A 15,604-nucleotide genomic window follows, 5' to 3' on the forward strand; every position below is an offset into this window, starting at 1 on the left:
TAGCCTCCAACTCTTTATGTTGCCGAAGATGAGCTTGTACTTCTGAATCTCCCACCTCTACCTCCAGAGTGCCGGAATGACAAATGTCAACTACTTCAGCCAGTGGCTGCAGCGCTGGGACCAAACCCAGGGCTTCATGACTGCTGGGTAAGTACTCTGCCACCTGAGCAAATCTCCAGCTCTTTAATAGGAACATAATCTTAGATTATGTTCATTTGAAAATTGTATTTCTGATTCTAGTGATCTCGCAGAGACATTGCAATACTAATGTCGGCAGAAGTCAAACCCGCCAGGAGTAGTTCATTTTGTATTCCACTTGCTCTACTAACTGGAGAGCCAGCAAGGTCTTTCACACATTTATATAAACTATAGGCTTTGTAGTGAGCATAGAGACTCCAAGGATATCGGTATTGAAGTCTTTAGGACATCAAGATCACACATTTACCCACTATAACCTGTACTTTCAAAGAGGCCCTACGCCTTCCAACATACTTGGATTATAGTCAAAATGTAGTTAAGTGTGTGTGGGGGTCTCAGTTATTACGTAGTTAGATGAGAACATGTTAACAATTACATTTCTCTCACTGAGGATATCATTCTAGCAATGCCTCAGTGAAATGGCGGGAAAGGAGCAAACATCGCTGCAGGAAATTCTGATAGGCTAGGCACGCTTCTGTTTCAGAACAGCTCTAAAGTGGATCTGGTCCTTCTAACTTTACAAAACCGTGACCCTTTCCTTTCTTCCATCCAGTTCCTAGTTTTCGCTTCTCCTTATCAATTCTGTGCCAGCATCCCCTTGGTCCCCGTTTGCTTGTGTTTGCTGGCTGAGAGGGGATGTTGTGCAGCCCAGGTTGTCCCCACCATGTAGCCAACAGTGGCCTTGAACTCCCAATCTTCCTGCCTCTACCTCCCGGTCTTGGGATTACAGGTGTACATCACTACACCAGATCTTACTCCTCTTATGTTAAAGATTCTTTACCAACCACAAACAATGTCTCCCACCAAATTCGTTCTTTCATTTACAACTGTAAGTCAGGACTGATTACCAGTTTTATACAGTTCATGAAAAACTCATGTTTTTCAATCTCATCTATACAACCTCAGTTTATGGGGGTCCTAATTTTCTAGAAATCCAGTGGTGTAGAATGTATGCACATTCAGTTCTGTACATGAATGTATGATGTAGTCTATTTGAACCCACGTGGGTGGATTGCGTTTGATTACATTTAAGAAATGATGTGTAAGGGGAGGGGGGAGGGGGATGTTTGCCCGGAAACCGGGAAAGGGAATAACACTCGAAATGTATATAAGAAATACTCAAGTTAATAAAAAAAAAAAGAAAAAAAAAGAAATGATGTGTAAGCACACAAACCTTCTCAAAGATGCACTTTTGAAATAGGTTCTTTATTTTTAATATTGCACATTATGCAGAAGGGAAGAAACCTGACAATTCTTTACTTTAAAACAGGACACTGGGGGGCAGGGACCTCTAACTGAAAACAAAGTCATTGAGAAAATAATCAAGTTCCAATGTTTGTTTTGAGCGGCAGTTAGAGAAGAGTATGGGTTCTTTGCTCTGCAAGTCCGCTTCTCTTTTTCTCATTGAAATATAATTTATGAGTCCCTAAGGATGTTTTCTTCCTCGCAGGGTCTCTAACGTTATTTCCCACTGTAAACTCAGGGATCTAGGGATGTGCACCGCTCATCTCCATTCATTGCCAACGGTTAACTGCTAAGGTAACTGAAGGGCTGTGAGAATCTTGGATGGCAGTAGGAACAGAAGGCGTGTCATTCAGAGGAATGAGCAGGCTACCGCCCACATTGTCCGTGGTGCCTCCACGACTGTGCCATACAAGTAACACAAGACGCTTCTTTCGGATCTCGTTTGAAAACGATATTGCTGCTGTTCCTGTTCCACGGTATTGACCATATGCTCGGGAACAAGCAGGCTTTGTGCTAGTGGCTTCTCAGCCCTGACAGGAAGCCAGCTCTTTGGGTGGCTTGAAGAGGAGGAAGTAGGAACTAACTGAGTAGATGAAAAGGGTAGGTACGTTCCGCAGCCAAACAGCTCCTAGAGAACTACTCCTCTGTTCCACATAGCTCCATTGCACACTGGCGCCACACATTTCTACCTGGGAAAATGGAGAGTTAAAAAAAAAAAAAAACCAAAACAGGCATGATAATGTGCCCACAGAGCTCAAAATTCTTAGCCACTATAATTTATAGTGTTTAAAAAATGGTCCAAGCTCATGCTGAAACAGGCACCTCGTAGGTTGAGAGTCTGGGGTCAGCGTCTTACCCAGGCATTCAGGTCACAAGGATATAACACATGAAGGCGTGATAAGGTGTGGTGACAGGCTTCATAAGCGAACGTTACAGCTGCCAGAAGATTCTAAGGTTTCAGAGTCAATGGGCATGTGTGACTTATGGACTCTTCCTAGGTGCTACTGTTGGAAATTCCTTTGTTTCCCACTGCAAATGTCACCTGCTAGCAAACTCTTCCCCTCATCCTTCCTGAAAATTTTCCGTTTTTTCCGTCCCTCCAGATTTGGGTAACGCCATTGAATATATACACGATTATTTATTTATGTAACATTTTACTACTTGACATTGTGTTGTGAGTTTATTTTTGGTTTGCTCCCCCTCTCTTCCACAAGAATGTCCACCCTTTGGACAGTTTGCTTTCTGTAGTCTCTTGGCACACTCACTCCCTACTTCGTTGTAGGCATGCATGTTTTGCAACCTACTTTTAAATAAGGGTTCAACCTCTCTAGCCCACCATCCAGCCGAGGTGGTGGAAGAGAAAAGTTATCAGGGTACAGGGAAAGAGGATCTGTTCAGCAATAGTTCCTTAAGTTCCTTAAGTTCCTTAAGTCCTCTTAAAGGTGAGCTGAATCTTCTTTGTCAGAAGTTCAGTCCTGTAGCAAACACCAAATACGATTCAGCAGCTGAAGACCGGTCCTCTAGGCAGGCAGACACCAGGCACGAACCAAGCATGAACCAACAGCCACAGTCCAATCCTTTCAGCAGGCAGCTGTAGTTCAATCCTAGCGAAACTGCCAGGCTCGCCAACTGGCCTGAGGGGAGGCTGCGGAAGCAGCAAGCTGCCACAGGAACCCCAAGAGCAGTTCTTGGGTGAGTTTCTCTCCGTGTCAGCTGTGATGGTTTGTATCTGATTGTCCCAGGGAGAGGCACTAACTGGAGTAGGTGTGGCCTTGTTGGAGTGGGCGTGGCCTTGTCGGAGTGGGTGTGGCCTTGTTGGAGTAGGTATGGTCTTGATGGAGTAGGTCTGTTACCGTGGGTATGGTCTTTAATACCCTAGTCTTGGCTGCCTGGAAACCACAGTCTTCCACTTGCAGCCTTCGGATGAAGATGTAGAACTCTCAGCTCAGCCTGCACCATGCCTGTCTGGATGCTGCCATGCTCCCACCTTGATGATAATGGACTGAACCTCTGAACCTGTAAGCCAGCCCCAATGAAATGTTGCCCTTTATAAGACTAGCCTTGGTCTCGGTGTCTGCTCACAGCAGTAAAACCTTAACTAAGACGGCAGCTTTACCACAAGTTGTGCTCAACAATGCTATGTGAGTCAAACCAATTACATGCATGTCTTTAGGGAAGAAGAGCAAAGTGGAGCAAACCAAACCAACCCTCGGTGCTCCTCCCCGCCGTCTGTGGTTCACATTTATACCCCCTCATCACTGGTCCTTTCACATGTTTGCTATCTCCAAACATCCTTTCACCTGTGTCTTCTCCAGGAAAACAGCCTTTCACGTGTTTACCTCAGCAAGACACCCTATCACCTGTGTGCCCCAGCAAACCATCGTCTGACATAACTTCCCAAAGACCTAGAAGTTTCCACCTCAGTTGGTGTCAATGTGTTCAGTAAACACGTGTGTTGACTGAATAACTGAGTCCCATTCTCCTCAGCGTAAATTCTTAAGTTTTAAAGATGTTAAATAAAGTCCTTAACCTCAGGACTATTTCTCTAGCTCCCACCTAGGAAATCAAACTTTGTTTCCTGCCAAAATCCTCATGATTTTAAACCACTTGGGTTTAAAAAGTCCAGGTTTGGTTTGGAGCTGTATATCCCAGTGGCTTCTTTATTATTGTCCCTTTAAAGTCCCTGATCTGCTCTTTATCTTCACTGTTTTATCCTGATATCTGCTTACTTACTATCTTCCCCCCAATTTAATCTAGAATCTAAAAAGAAATAAGTGTATAGAAGAGGGAAATTTTATTTTTAGTTTTGTGGACAATCTGTAATAGCTTCAGGTGGAGTCTTTTTTTTAAAAAAGTTAATATCTAAAATAAGTTACTCTAATTTTCCCTGTAGTGACATCTATCCACATTGTATTCCCATTAGGAGGAGGAGGAGGAGGAGGAGGAGGAGGAGGAGGAGGAGGAGGAAGAAGAAGAAGAAGAAGAAGAAGAAGAAGAAGAGGAGGAGGAGGAGGAAGAGGAAGAGGAAGAGGAAGAAGGAGAAGGAGAAGGAGAAGGAGAAGGAGAAGAGGAAGAGGAAGAGGAAGAGGAAGAGGAAGAGGAAGAGGAAGAGGAAGAAGAAGAAGAAGAAGAAGAAGAAGAAGAAGAAGAAGAAGAAGAAGAAGGATGTAAAGTTCTTTTGTTGTTTATGTACATCTCCCAGTGATCTACCAAAAACGTAGAAAAATAGATAGGTTTACAAAGGAATTTACAGGGGATAATTAATTAGTAATTGAATTTCCCAAATTGGATGTCAGCACTCATAGGACTACACTCATTTGCTTTAAAGGCTACTTTGTGTGGTGGAGTATGCTTGCACTCAACAATTCGGAGGCTGATGCAGGAAGATCAACAATTTAAAGTCAGCTTGGTCTACACAGCTAGTTCAAACCCAGAATAAGAGGCACAGAAAGAATGCTGTTCTGGGAGAACCCAGGACTGCAGGATGATATTTGAGAATGAAGGGGAGTCAACATTTTAATCAGAAAGTGCGGCTTGCAGACAGCAAGGACACGTCTTCCAAACAAAGCAACAATTGATAACGCAATGTTGGTATTAGAAATATGTTCAGTCCAATCACCCTTGCTTCCATAAATAAGTAGGGTGGCCAGACAACATCTTGTGGGACAGAGTATGGATTTTCAACAGAAACTGTTAGTTGAGAGCCAAACTCAAGGATCCAAAAGATTAATTCTACCAAAGGCTATCTAAAAACTGACTTTTATATACAGAAGAACCAGCAACATAGCTCACATATGGGTACTTGTTGACACAGCTGATGACCCAAGCTTCATCCCTAAGACTCATAGTGGGTGTGAAGGAGAGAACCAACTCTTTATTGTCTGACTTCTGCACTATGCTGTGGCATGTATGTGTATATATACATGCAGAATAAAAACTTTTAAAAGAAAATCGTGGTGGCTTGAATGAGAATGGTTTCTATAGGCTTATATATTTGAGTGCTTGGTCCCCGGTTAATGAAACTGTTTGGGAAGGATTAGGAGGTGTGTCCTTACTGGGAAAATGTGTCATGGTGCTGGGCTTTGAAGTTTCAAAACAAAAGCATTCTAGTTAGAGTTCTTATTCTTTCTGCCTCCTACTTGAGGATCAGTTGTAAGCTCTCAGCTACTGTACCAGCACCATGCCTTCCTGACTGCTGCCATGTTCCCCATTATGATGCTCGTGGACTCACCCTCTGAAACTGTAAGCCCCAATAAAATCTTTTCTTCTGTAAGTCGCTTTAGCCATAGTGTCTTAGTTGCTTATAAAAATAACAAACAAACAAACAAATGAATAGATCTATAGAATTCTGATCTTGAGTATCTTCTGTCGCAGCTTTTAAGCTTCAAGGCTTTCAAGCTCAACTTGACTTTGAAGGAATCTAAACAACTTACTGTTCCGACAGGGTGAGTGCTCAGCGTAAGCACTGAAGTTCTGAATTGCTACATAGCATGTGCCAACCGGGTCCTTTGCTGGATTAGGCTTCAGAGTTCTCCAGTGATATAAAGGGGCACAAGCCTGTGGATACCAAAGGCAAGAAATACAGTTTTGATTTAGGTTTCTCAGACAACAGCTTGATTTGAATTTTTGACTAGTAGTCTATGGCTACACCACTCTGAATATTCCCAATCTTGTCTGAATTGTTGACAAGTATACCTAAAGTTATAGGTAATTATGTTAAATGACGCATGAACTAATGGACCTTCAGCATGCTTGTGAGCGTCACGGCAGCCAGAGACAAACTTCCAAAGCCAATTTTTAATATAGACTCATTTTAAAAGTTGTAAAAAAAAACTATATATAAGAGATGATCTGATCTCACAGTACAGTTTTGAATTAAATAAAACGAGAACTGGCAAAAGAAAATTATTTTTTAAAAAGTCAAGAACTCACATTTTCTATTAATTTCTTTTTTTAAAAGGGGACTATCTAACAGCAAATAACATTCAAGCAGTGGATGCATTAATGCTGTCTTCAAATAACTCATCTCTTCTTTTGTTTTTAATCTTTATTAACTTGAGTATTTCTTATTTACATTTCGATTGTTAGTCTCCTTCCTGGTTTCCGGGCCAACATCCCCCTAGCCCTTCCCCTCCCCTTGTATATGGGCTTCCCCTCCCCATCCTTCCCCCATTACTGCCCTCCCCCAACAATCACGTTCACTGGGGGTTCAGTCTTGGCAGGACCAAGGGCTTCCCCTTCCACTGGTGCTCTTACTAGGCTATTCGTTGCTACCTATGAGGTTGGAGCCCATCTTCTTTTGTCTCCTTGTTAATTTTCCAAAATGGCTTTCGAATCAATGGACTCATGCGGGTTTATAAATCTCTGCTCTGTAGACTGCCTTAGCTTATTACTAAAGTTTTATCTTATGAACTTTTAATCAATATCTGCTATGTAGGCAGGCTACCTCATTATCATATTTTTAACTAGTTTTAATGTATTGGTTTTTGTTCATTTAAAAAAACAAAACAAAACAAAACAAAACAAAATGGGAGGTCCAAAAGCATTGAGGACCAGCAAGGATTCGAAGGACAAATGCTAATGACAGACACACATTTCTAAGGTATTGTGACCCAAGGGGAAACAGCCCGATTCTCTGACTGCTTGCTTTAGAGAAATTCATCCTGACCAACTCCAGATAAGCTTCATGATGGAGATGGACTCCTCTAGTCATCCCATAGATACATGCTCAATTTTAAATTGGCAATATACCCTGCAGGCTATAAGCAAAACATCCCATGATTATTTCCAGGTAAACTGTAGAGCAGTAACTTTGAGAACTATGCACACTACACAAACATTTGGTCACATTAAAGCCTTGCTTAGAATTCATTTAAGGGCTAGCCATACTAAACATGGAGCTTTCCATGAGAAATCTCATTAATAAATGAATGAAATCATATGTGTGGCATCTAGAGAACAGAAAACAGGTTATTATGACTGAGCTCTTGCATCTAGGATTTAATGTTATGCAATTTGTCATATTGGATACTTATTAGATGGCTTACAGTTCTAGTTTTAGGACTTTGGTGAAATCAAAAACATAGCTTGTTACACTGTGCCTTGTGATGCCAGTTCAGGGAATACATTGGTGAAATGAGAGAACTTTCTTCAAATTAGCTTCCTTAATATCAGGAGTTTTACCAGCAAAAGTTAATTTCAACAATAATAAGAAAAGTATGCTTCACTCACGGCACACTCTGGTTTCTTCATCTTTTCAGTTGATCTATTTTATATACTTAATTATTAAAAAAAATCTTGCAAACAAAATAAACACTACACGCAAAACTTTATCTGACCCAGTATGCATCTCGGTGAATGGTTAGACCTGTGGAGCGTCACACTGGGTTTCACACTTTGGCTACTAAATGCATTTTTAGCCACGTAACTACCATGAAGAACCTGTGGCAGAATTAGGACTAGAAAAACAATCGGCTTTATCTCCTCTTTCATGGCTCATGTTTAATACATGCATTGAGTCCTTCTACAAACTAAAAACAAGCCAAAACAAAAAAAAAAAAACCCAACCCTCCAGATCTATTAAAATCATTCATTTCTCCATAGATGGGGCACAGATAATCATTTACAGCAGTAAGAGAATGAGAGCAAAGTTAGAGCCTTTGCAAGCGGAGTGATCCAAGCCTAAAAGCAGGGTCGCTTGCTGGGCAGTGGTGGTTCAAGCCTTTAATCCCAGCAGAGGCCGAGGCAGAGGCAGAGCCAGGTCGATCTCTGTGAGTTCAAAGCTAGCCTTGTCTACAGAGCTCGTACCAGGACAGCCGAGGCTACACAAAGAAAGCGTATCTCAAAAACCAACAAAACAAAACAAAAAAGTGGGATTGCTTACTTTGAAAATCATTAACGAATTCAGAAGTAGCGATCATCTGGTAGTTTTTAAAGCTCTTCCTATAAAGAGAAACCTTTCCACTGTTCTAAACTAGTTACCACCACGCACAAACATTTAAACAACCCTAGAGTGTTTTCCCTTGACTTTCTGGTTTTTCTCTGGTTCAATTTCAAATAGCCTTTTAAATTGGTCTTAAGCAATAAAGTGTCTACCCCTGTAAAATGTAGCTTTTAATTTTCCATCTTTCCTAGTAATTTTTAAAGTGTTTGAAAATATCTGAAATTTTAGAGGGGGAAAGGTTTCATTTCCTATACCTTTGAGAGCATTTTAAAAATAGTCTTGGGGCTGGGGATTTAGCTCAGTGGTAGAGCACTTACCTAGGAAGCGCAAGGCCCTGGGTTCGGTCCCCAGCTCCGAAAAAAAGAACCAAAAAAAAAAATAGTCTTAACTTTCCATCACTGAGTCTCTGGTTTTACGTACCACATTGCTTTGAGCTGCCAGTAAGTCTACCAATGTACCCAAATACAAGAGGCATTTGTGTCAACCAGGCACTAAACTGTGTGAAGCACAAGGCAAGCAGTTCCCTGACCCATTCATACTCACCACAACTTTTCCTTTGTGAGCTCTCACTGTGGCTCCAAACCATTGGTTTGATTTAAATTCTATAGGCTCTTTGGTTCCATTAACTCTGATTTTCCTGTTGTCTGACAAGAATGATAAATTATGAACAGTTTATGAAGTATGGTGGCCAATTAAAATATAGACTAATAAATATATATTAATAAATGTATAGTAGTAAACAAGTAAAAATACATAGATATATTAATAAATACAATAAATAAAGAATAATAAAATACACAGCAATAAAAATATACATCAGAAAAATGAATGCCAATCTGTCTTCAACTTTTCTAAAAAGTTGAGGAGAAAATATTTCCAAGGGTCAGAATTACCCTGATTTTAAAGCCAAACACAGACCCCACAAGAAAGAAACCCATGCCATCATTTCAGAGGTGTAGACAAAGCATTGCCAATGTTCAGCATTCCTTCATGCTAAAAATCCTCAGTAAATTAGGGATGGCAGGAAGAACCCAGAGAGGCCACATATCACACACCTGTAGTTAGTATCATACTCCTGGGTGAAAAGTTAAAATCTTACATCTAGGATCAGAAATGAGAAAGAATACCCTCTTCTTTCATCTATTTATGTGTCTGTGTGTCTGCTTGCTTGTGAGCATGTACACATGTGAAGAGTGTACACATGTGAGCATGTACACATGTGAAGAGTGTACACATGTGAGCATGTACACATGTGAAGAGTATACACATGTGAGTATGTACACATGGGAACAGTGTCCACAAAGCCCCTAGAACTGGAGTTATGGGCAGTGATGAGCTTCCCCATGGGTGCTGGAAACTGAACCTGGATCTTCTGAAAAGCAGCAAGTGCTTTTAACCGCTGGTCCATCCCCAAAACCCCTGCCCTGTCCACATATCTGCAACATAAAGTTAGAAATGGGCAGAGTTACACAAGACAAGAAAAAGAAAGAATCAGCATTGAAACCAGAAAGGAAGGAAAAGAATTCTCTGTGCAGGTAATGTGCTTTTATATGTGAAAAACCCTAAATGCTCCAAAACAAAACAAACTTCCCAAAGCCCAAAACATGAGAAATAAATTTTTGATGAAGTTTCAGGATACAAAATTAATAAACACAAATGAGAGAGCTAGAGACATAGCTAAACGATGGAGTGCTTGTTCTGAATATGTAAAGGCCTGGGTTATGGTACCAGAAACACACACACATTATCAGAAACACATGCACACGCACACGCACACACATGCACACATGAAAAAAAGGGAGGGAGGAAGGAGGGAAGGAGGGAAGGAAGGAAGGAAGGAAGGAAGGAAGGAAGGAAGGAAACCAGAACTAACTATGGTGGCACATCCAGTCCCCAAATCAGCTGAAGCATTAGGATTGTGAATTTGAGGCAGCTTATGCTGCATATAATGGTCAAAACTAGCTTAGACTATATAGGATACTCTTGACATCCTCCAAAACATCAGTAGGATTATTATATATTAACAATGAGCTGTGGATAAATTAAAGAACACAGTTAAACATAGTATCAACAATTTTATAATAAGTTTTTACCAAATTTGTTTAGTACATTAGTACCTCAAACCCACAAAAGAAACTGACAAAGACACAAATCAGGGGGAAAAAATAGCCCATGTTCCTGGGTTGGAAGAATTCCTGTTGTTCGGTGTCCATGATAATGTAATTGCAGACTTAATACAATCCCTCTAAAAATCCAAATGATATTCTTTACAGAAAGAAAATTTCATACTGAGTTGAAAAGACCCCACATAGCCAAAACAACCATAAACAAAATGAACAAACCTGGAAACATTGGAGCTACTTGACTTTAACATATAATACGTTGGCATAAGTATAAAAATCAAAATACCATCACACTGGCTTTAAAGATGGACGCATGGGCCAATGGGCCCGGGTAGAGAACACAGAGACAAACTCACACATTTTCAGTTTATCTAGCTGATCTTCAACAAAAATGTTATGCCTATACGACAGAGAATAGATAATAGTGTTTCAATAAATGGTTGGGACCATTAGGTGACCACAGGCAGAAGAACAAAATTGGACCCTTATCTCCTACACACTCACATACAGAACCCACTCGAAATGAATTATACCTGGAAACTACTAAAAGAATGTTAAGAGAGAACTTTATGGCATTGGTCTCAGCAAAGATTTTTTTTTGAACATGATCTCTGCAAGTCCAAGCAACAAAGCAAAAATAGACCATGGGGTTGTGTCAACATGGAATGAAGACATGACCTATGGTGTGGAAGAAAGTATTTGCAAACCACACATCTGATAAGTTAATATCTCAAACAACCCGACAGCAAGACAGTGATAATGCCAGTTAAAAACTGAACAAAGGACTCGAACAAGCATTTCTCAGACAAAGACATCATAAAGGTAGCAAACAGGTAAACAAAAATGTGTTCAGTACACTAATCATCAGGGGAATGAGAACTCGAACCATGGTGAGATATTGGCTCAGCTCAGGAAGAGGAAAGACATTATTACTAAAAAGACTAAAGCAACTTCTGGTGGGAATGTGAGAAAGGAACCTTTACAGCAGCTGGGTATAGGTTCACCTGCCCTGGAAATCAATAGGTAAGTTCTTTCAAAGATTGAAAGTAGAACTGATTCATCTGCACCCCTCCAGTGTCTATATAGAAGAAAATGGGGTCAGTATATTGACCAGATATTCATACTTTGCTCAATGTGGAATTGCTCACAACAGCCAAGATATGGAGTCTTCCTTAGTGTGCTCCATCAGATGAATGAGTTAAAAAAAATGTGGGTCAAAAACCCTCTGAGAGCCCAACAAGCAGCTGAAAGAGACAGGTGCAGATACTTACACACAACCAAGCAATGGACAGAAACTGAGGATCCCTGCGGTTGAATTAGGGAAAAGCTGGAAGAAGCTGAGGAGGAGGGCAACCCCATAAGAAGACCAGTAGTCTCAGCTAGCCTGGACCCCCCACCCAGATCTCTCAAACACTGAGCCACCAACCAGGCAGCATACATGAGCTGATATGAGGGTGTGGGGAGATCTGGTAGGGTGGGAGTGAGAGGGTGGGGTCATCTTCTTGGAGATGGGGAAGGAGGTATGGAATGGGGAGCAGTTGGGGGAAGGACAGGGAGTGGGTAGCAGTTGGACTGTAAAGGGAGATTAAAGAATAATTCAAAAAACATGATAGATTATTTGACCTGATAAAGTAAGGGAATTCTATCCTTTGCAACAATATGGGTGAATTCTGAAGATTCATCATTCAGTATGTAGCCAATGGTTTTTTAATAATTAATTATATAAAGAAAACTCTAAGAGAATAGATTTTGAATGCTATTTGGACAGGAAAAAATGTTAACGATTATAGTTGATTGTTGTGGTTTTGAATGAGAAATGTCCCTCCTAGGCTCCTGTATTTGAGCACGCAGTCCAGTTGGTGGCGCTGTTTGGGGTAGTTATAGGATCTGTAGGAGGCACAGCCTTGCTAGAGAAGGAAAGTCACTGAGGGAAGGCTTTGAAGATGTATAGCTTCACCCTATTTCTTTCCATCTGTTCCCTATGTGTAGATGCAACCCAGCCCATCAACTTACAGCTTCTGTTCTCACACATACCCCATCATGATAGGCTCTGGTCATCTGAAAGCATGAACCAAAGTCCTTTTTTTTCTCAAAGTTGTTCATGGTTATAGTATTTTATCACAGTAACGAACAGAAAACTAATACAGTGATAGATACATTAAATAGTTTGACTTAGATACTCTATAGCATATATATATATATATATATATATATATATATACTTGCCAATTTAAATATATTTGAAACCTAATTTTAATACACTGTGGGAACATCTCTTTAAGTCTAAGCTACAGTTTTCAGGCTGGGAATATGGCTCAGTTGTAGAGTGCTTGCCTAGCATGCATGATCCCCTGCTCTGAAAAGAAAAATAGCTTTCATGGGAGTGGCCTTCATTGTATGTGTACAAAATGAAAATGTGTAGATGCTCTCTCCCAACTTAAAGGAAAGTTTCCCTTATATTTCGTATTGCAGAGAGAACTCCATCTTCTATATTCTGTGGGCTCTGGGCAACCTGAATGTACATATCAGTAATTCCTGACCACCAGATCACTGTCACTGCTTTGAAGAAAGCTGAGTCATTTTCTGTTGTAAAACATGCACAGTTCTCCCTAAAGACTATAGCGATTGCCCAGCCATAAAGAGTGCTACCCATTCAGAGGACAAGACACCACTTCCCAGCACGCACTTGGGCCACTCATAACCAACTGCCTATAACTTCAGTTTTAAGGAATCCGAGGTTATCTTTAGGACCCCCGTGCACATGGGAGGTATCTATACACACAGAGAAACACACATACATTGCATAATAAAAAGAAACCTTTAGAAAAGAAAAAACACCTTCTGTCTGGCCAGATGAACAGCAAGTTTCTCAGAGTGCATCAGAAGCCAGCATGAAGGATGCTCAGAGGTTGGCTTAGAGCTGGGTAATGTGTGTCTGTAGTAGTACTGAGGAGAACCTGTCAGTAAGGCTTTCCACTCCCTTGTGCATATCTCCACCAGATGGAGGTAAGATAGGGAGAAACTTAGCCCAAGTATAATGCACTTCAGGTCCCAATCACACACAGAGATCTTCCCTTCTCCCGGTTCATAGACCAGCTTGCCACATGATTTCACCTGCCCCGCCCCAACAAGGTGCTCTAAAGGTTGAGTAAAGGCTGAGGTTTTCTTAAGGAGATTTGACCTGAGCCATCTTACCTGCATGTGTTTCCTCTTGTACAGATTTTATTTTTCTTCCTCATCTCTCAAATAAATACATTATAAAATGAAACTCTAAGCCCTACTAGGTAAGGCCAAAATAAACACCTAATTAAGACTCTGGCTGAGTTTACTTGTGACTATGGACACTTTTTAAAAAAAATAATATATTCGATCTGAATCTAAAATTTACACCGCGACATGTTAGTGGCCAATCATGAATTTCCTTTTCAAAAATCTTCGCTTTGATGTTTCCGGAGTGTGTTTTAAAAGACGAGTTCTGGAAGTTTTCACCCCAAATGAACACAACTGGCAAAGAATTAGGTCATCTTGCAGCTGAAAGGCTGGAATGGAATTTATAAACACGCCATTTATGTCTAGGCAGCATGGGCGACCAAAAACTCACAGCCGAGGGATCTTGCTTCCACCAACTGGGTGATGTTAGCTGATCCGCCCAACTGGTGTGAGTCCTTCTGTTTGAGGCTGCTTTTCAGGTGGTCAAAGTCACCACAGTCACACCGAAGAGATGGCATGGAGGATATTTATAAATGGGAAGTCACGTGAAGCAGAATCTTCTAGCAATCTGATCAAATGTTCATAACCTTTTTTTTAAAGCATCTAATTAGAAACTCAGAAAGTCCAACCTACATCTGGGAATTGGAAAGGGCCTCCTGGACACCGACGCATACGAGGCTATATTAGTGATTTGTGGGGCTTGGGGAGAAAATGCGTGACACCTCACCAGGTTGTCAGTGTGGCTTTGATTAAGCCCGGGGAGAAAGTACTGGAGTGGCTTTGAAATTTCTAACTAGTAAAAGGGTTAGGAACATCCATAGTTAAAAGAGATCCTCACAGGGCTTAAGAAACACAGGCTTCTGTAAGGAAAGAAGTAAATTATGAGGAAAATTACTTGGTTTTGTGAGACGGAGTGGCCTAAGTCTGTCTGGGTGGCGACTAAGTTATTTGTTTGTGTTTTTTATTATTGTTTTGTTTTGTTTTGGGTTTTTTGCTACTATAGGTTGAGCTGGATGATAACTTTACCCAGAGAGGAAAGTATGGTTATTTGGGGGAAACCATCTTTTTCTGGTTGAAAAATGCCAATGAATGAGTTTTGTTGATTCCATTTCCAACCCAAGTCTTGTAACAGAGAAGATTCCATTTACATCGGTCTCAGTTCCCTCTGATCATCTGTTAGGATGTGGGTGTGTTATTCTTTCATGGACTCTGAATGTACACAAGTCATCTTCGTAAAGTTCTGTTTGGGTCTACAAACTGGCGGTAAGGCCCCATTGCAGAAGACAACACCCACACGACTCATTTATCATGGGGAGGTAGAGATGCTGCTCACATAGACCCTTCATCCCGTCTTCCAGTGTCTATGACACGGCATGGTACTCCACAGGCTGCCTAAAGAGAAAATTAAACACCAACCAAACCACAAAGCCTTTGATCTCCAATCAGTCCAGCCTGCAAAATACACTAGGGCAATGGCGGCATGAATCTTGTGAGCGTAATCGATGGAGGTCAGATTTGACTTAAGGCCCGCTCTGCGAGATGTGACCCATGCCTGACACTGCTGGGGTGACAGAGAACCAGAGTCAAGCGAGTCCAAGACCTAGAATAAAAGCAGATGCTATTGATTTTTTTAAAAAGTAATGATTAAATGACTCCTAATGACATTCTGCTATACTCATAGATCAGTGCCTTGCTCAGCCAACATCAGAGAGGTTTCCCCCTCAGCAGATGGGAACACACAAAGAGACCTAATAGCCAGACATTATGCAAAGAGATCTTGGATTGGAACACAGCTCTAATGGAGATTTCTCCATCAAATCCCTTCCCTCAAAGTTCAAGAAAACCTGCAGAAGAGGAGGCAGAAGGAGTCGGGGAGACAGAAGAG

General features: G+C 41.0%; 1 protein-coding gene across 1 annotated transcript in view; it reads right to left on the reverse strand.

Moving 5' to 3' along the window:
* Itga8 (integrin subunit alpha 8) overlaps window positions 1–15,604 on the reverse strand; it is a 197,495-nt gene that overhangs the window by 157,704 nt on the left and 24,187 nt on the right. The window contains 2 exon segments of the mRNA NM_001173972.1: window positions 5,877–6,000; window positions 8,930–9,030. Of these exon segments, the coding sequence (NP_001167443.1) occupies window positions 5,877–6,000; window positions 8,930–9,030 (225 nt within the window).

The sequence above is a fragment of the Rattus norvegicus genome, chromosome 17 (assembly GCF_036323735.1).
Source record: "Rattus norvegicus strain BN/NHsdMcwi chromosome 17, GRCr8, whole genome shotgun sequence".
NCBI lineage: Eukaryota > Metazoa > Chordata > Mammalia > Rodentia > Muridae > Rattus > Rattus norvegicus.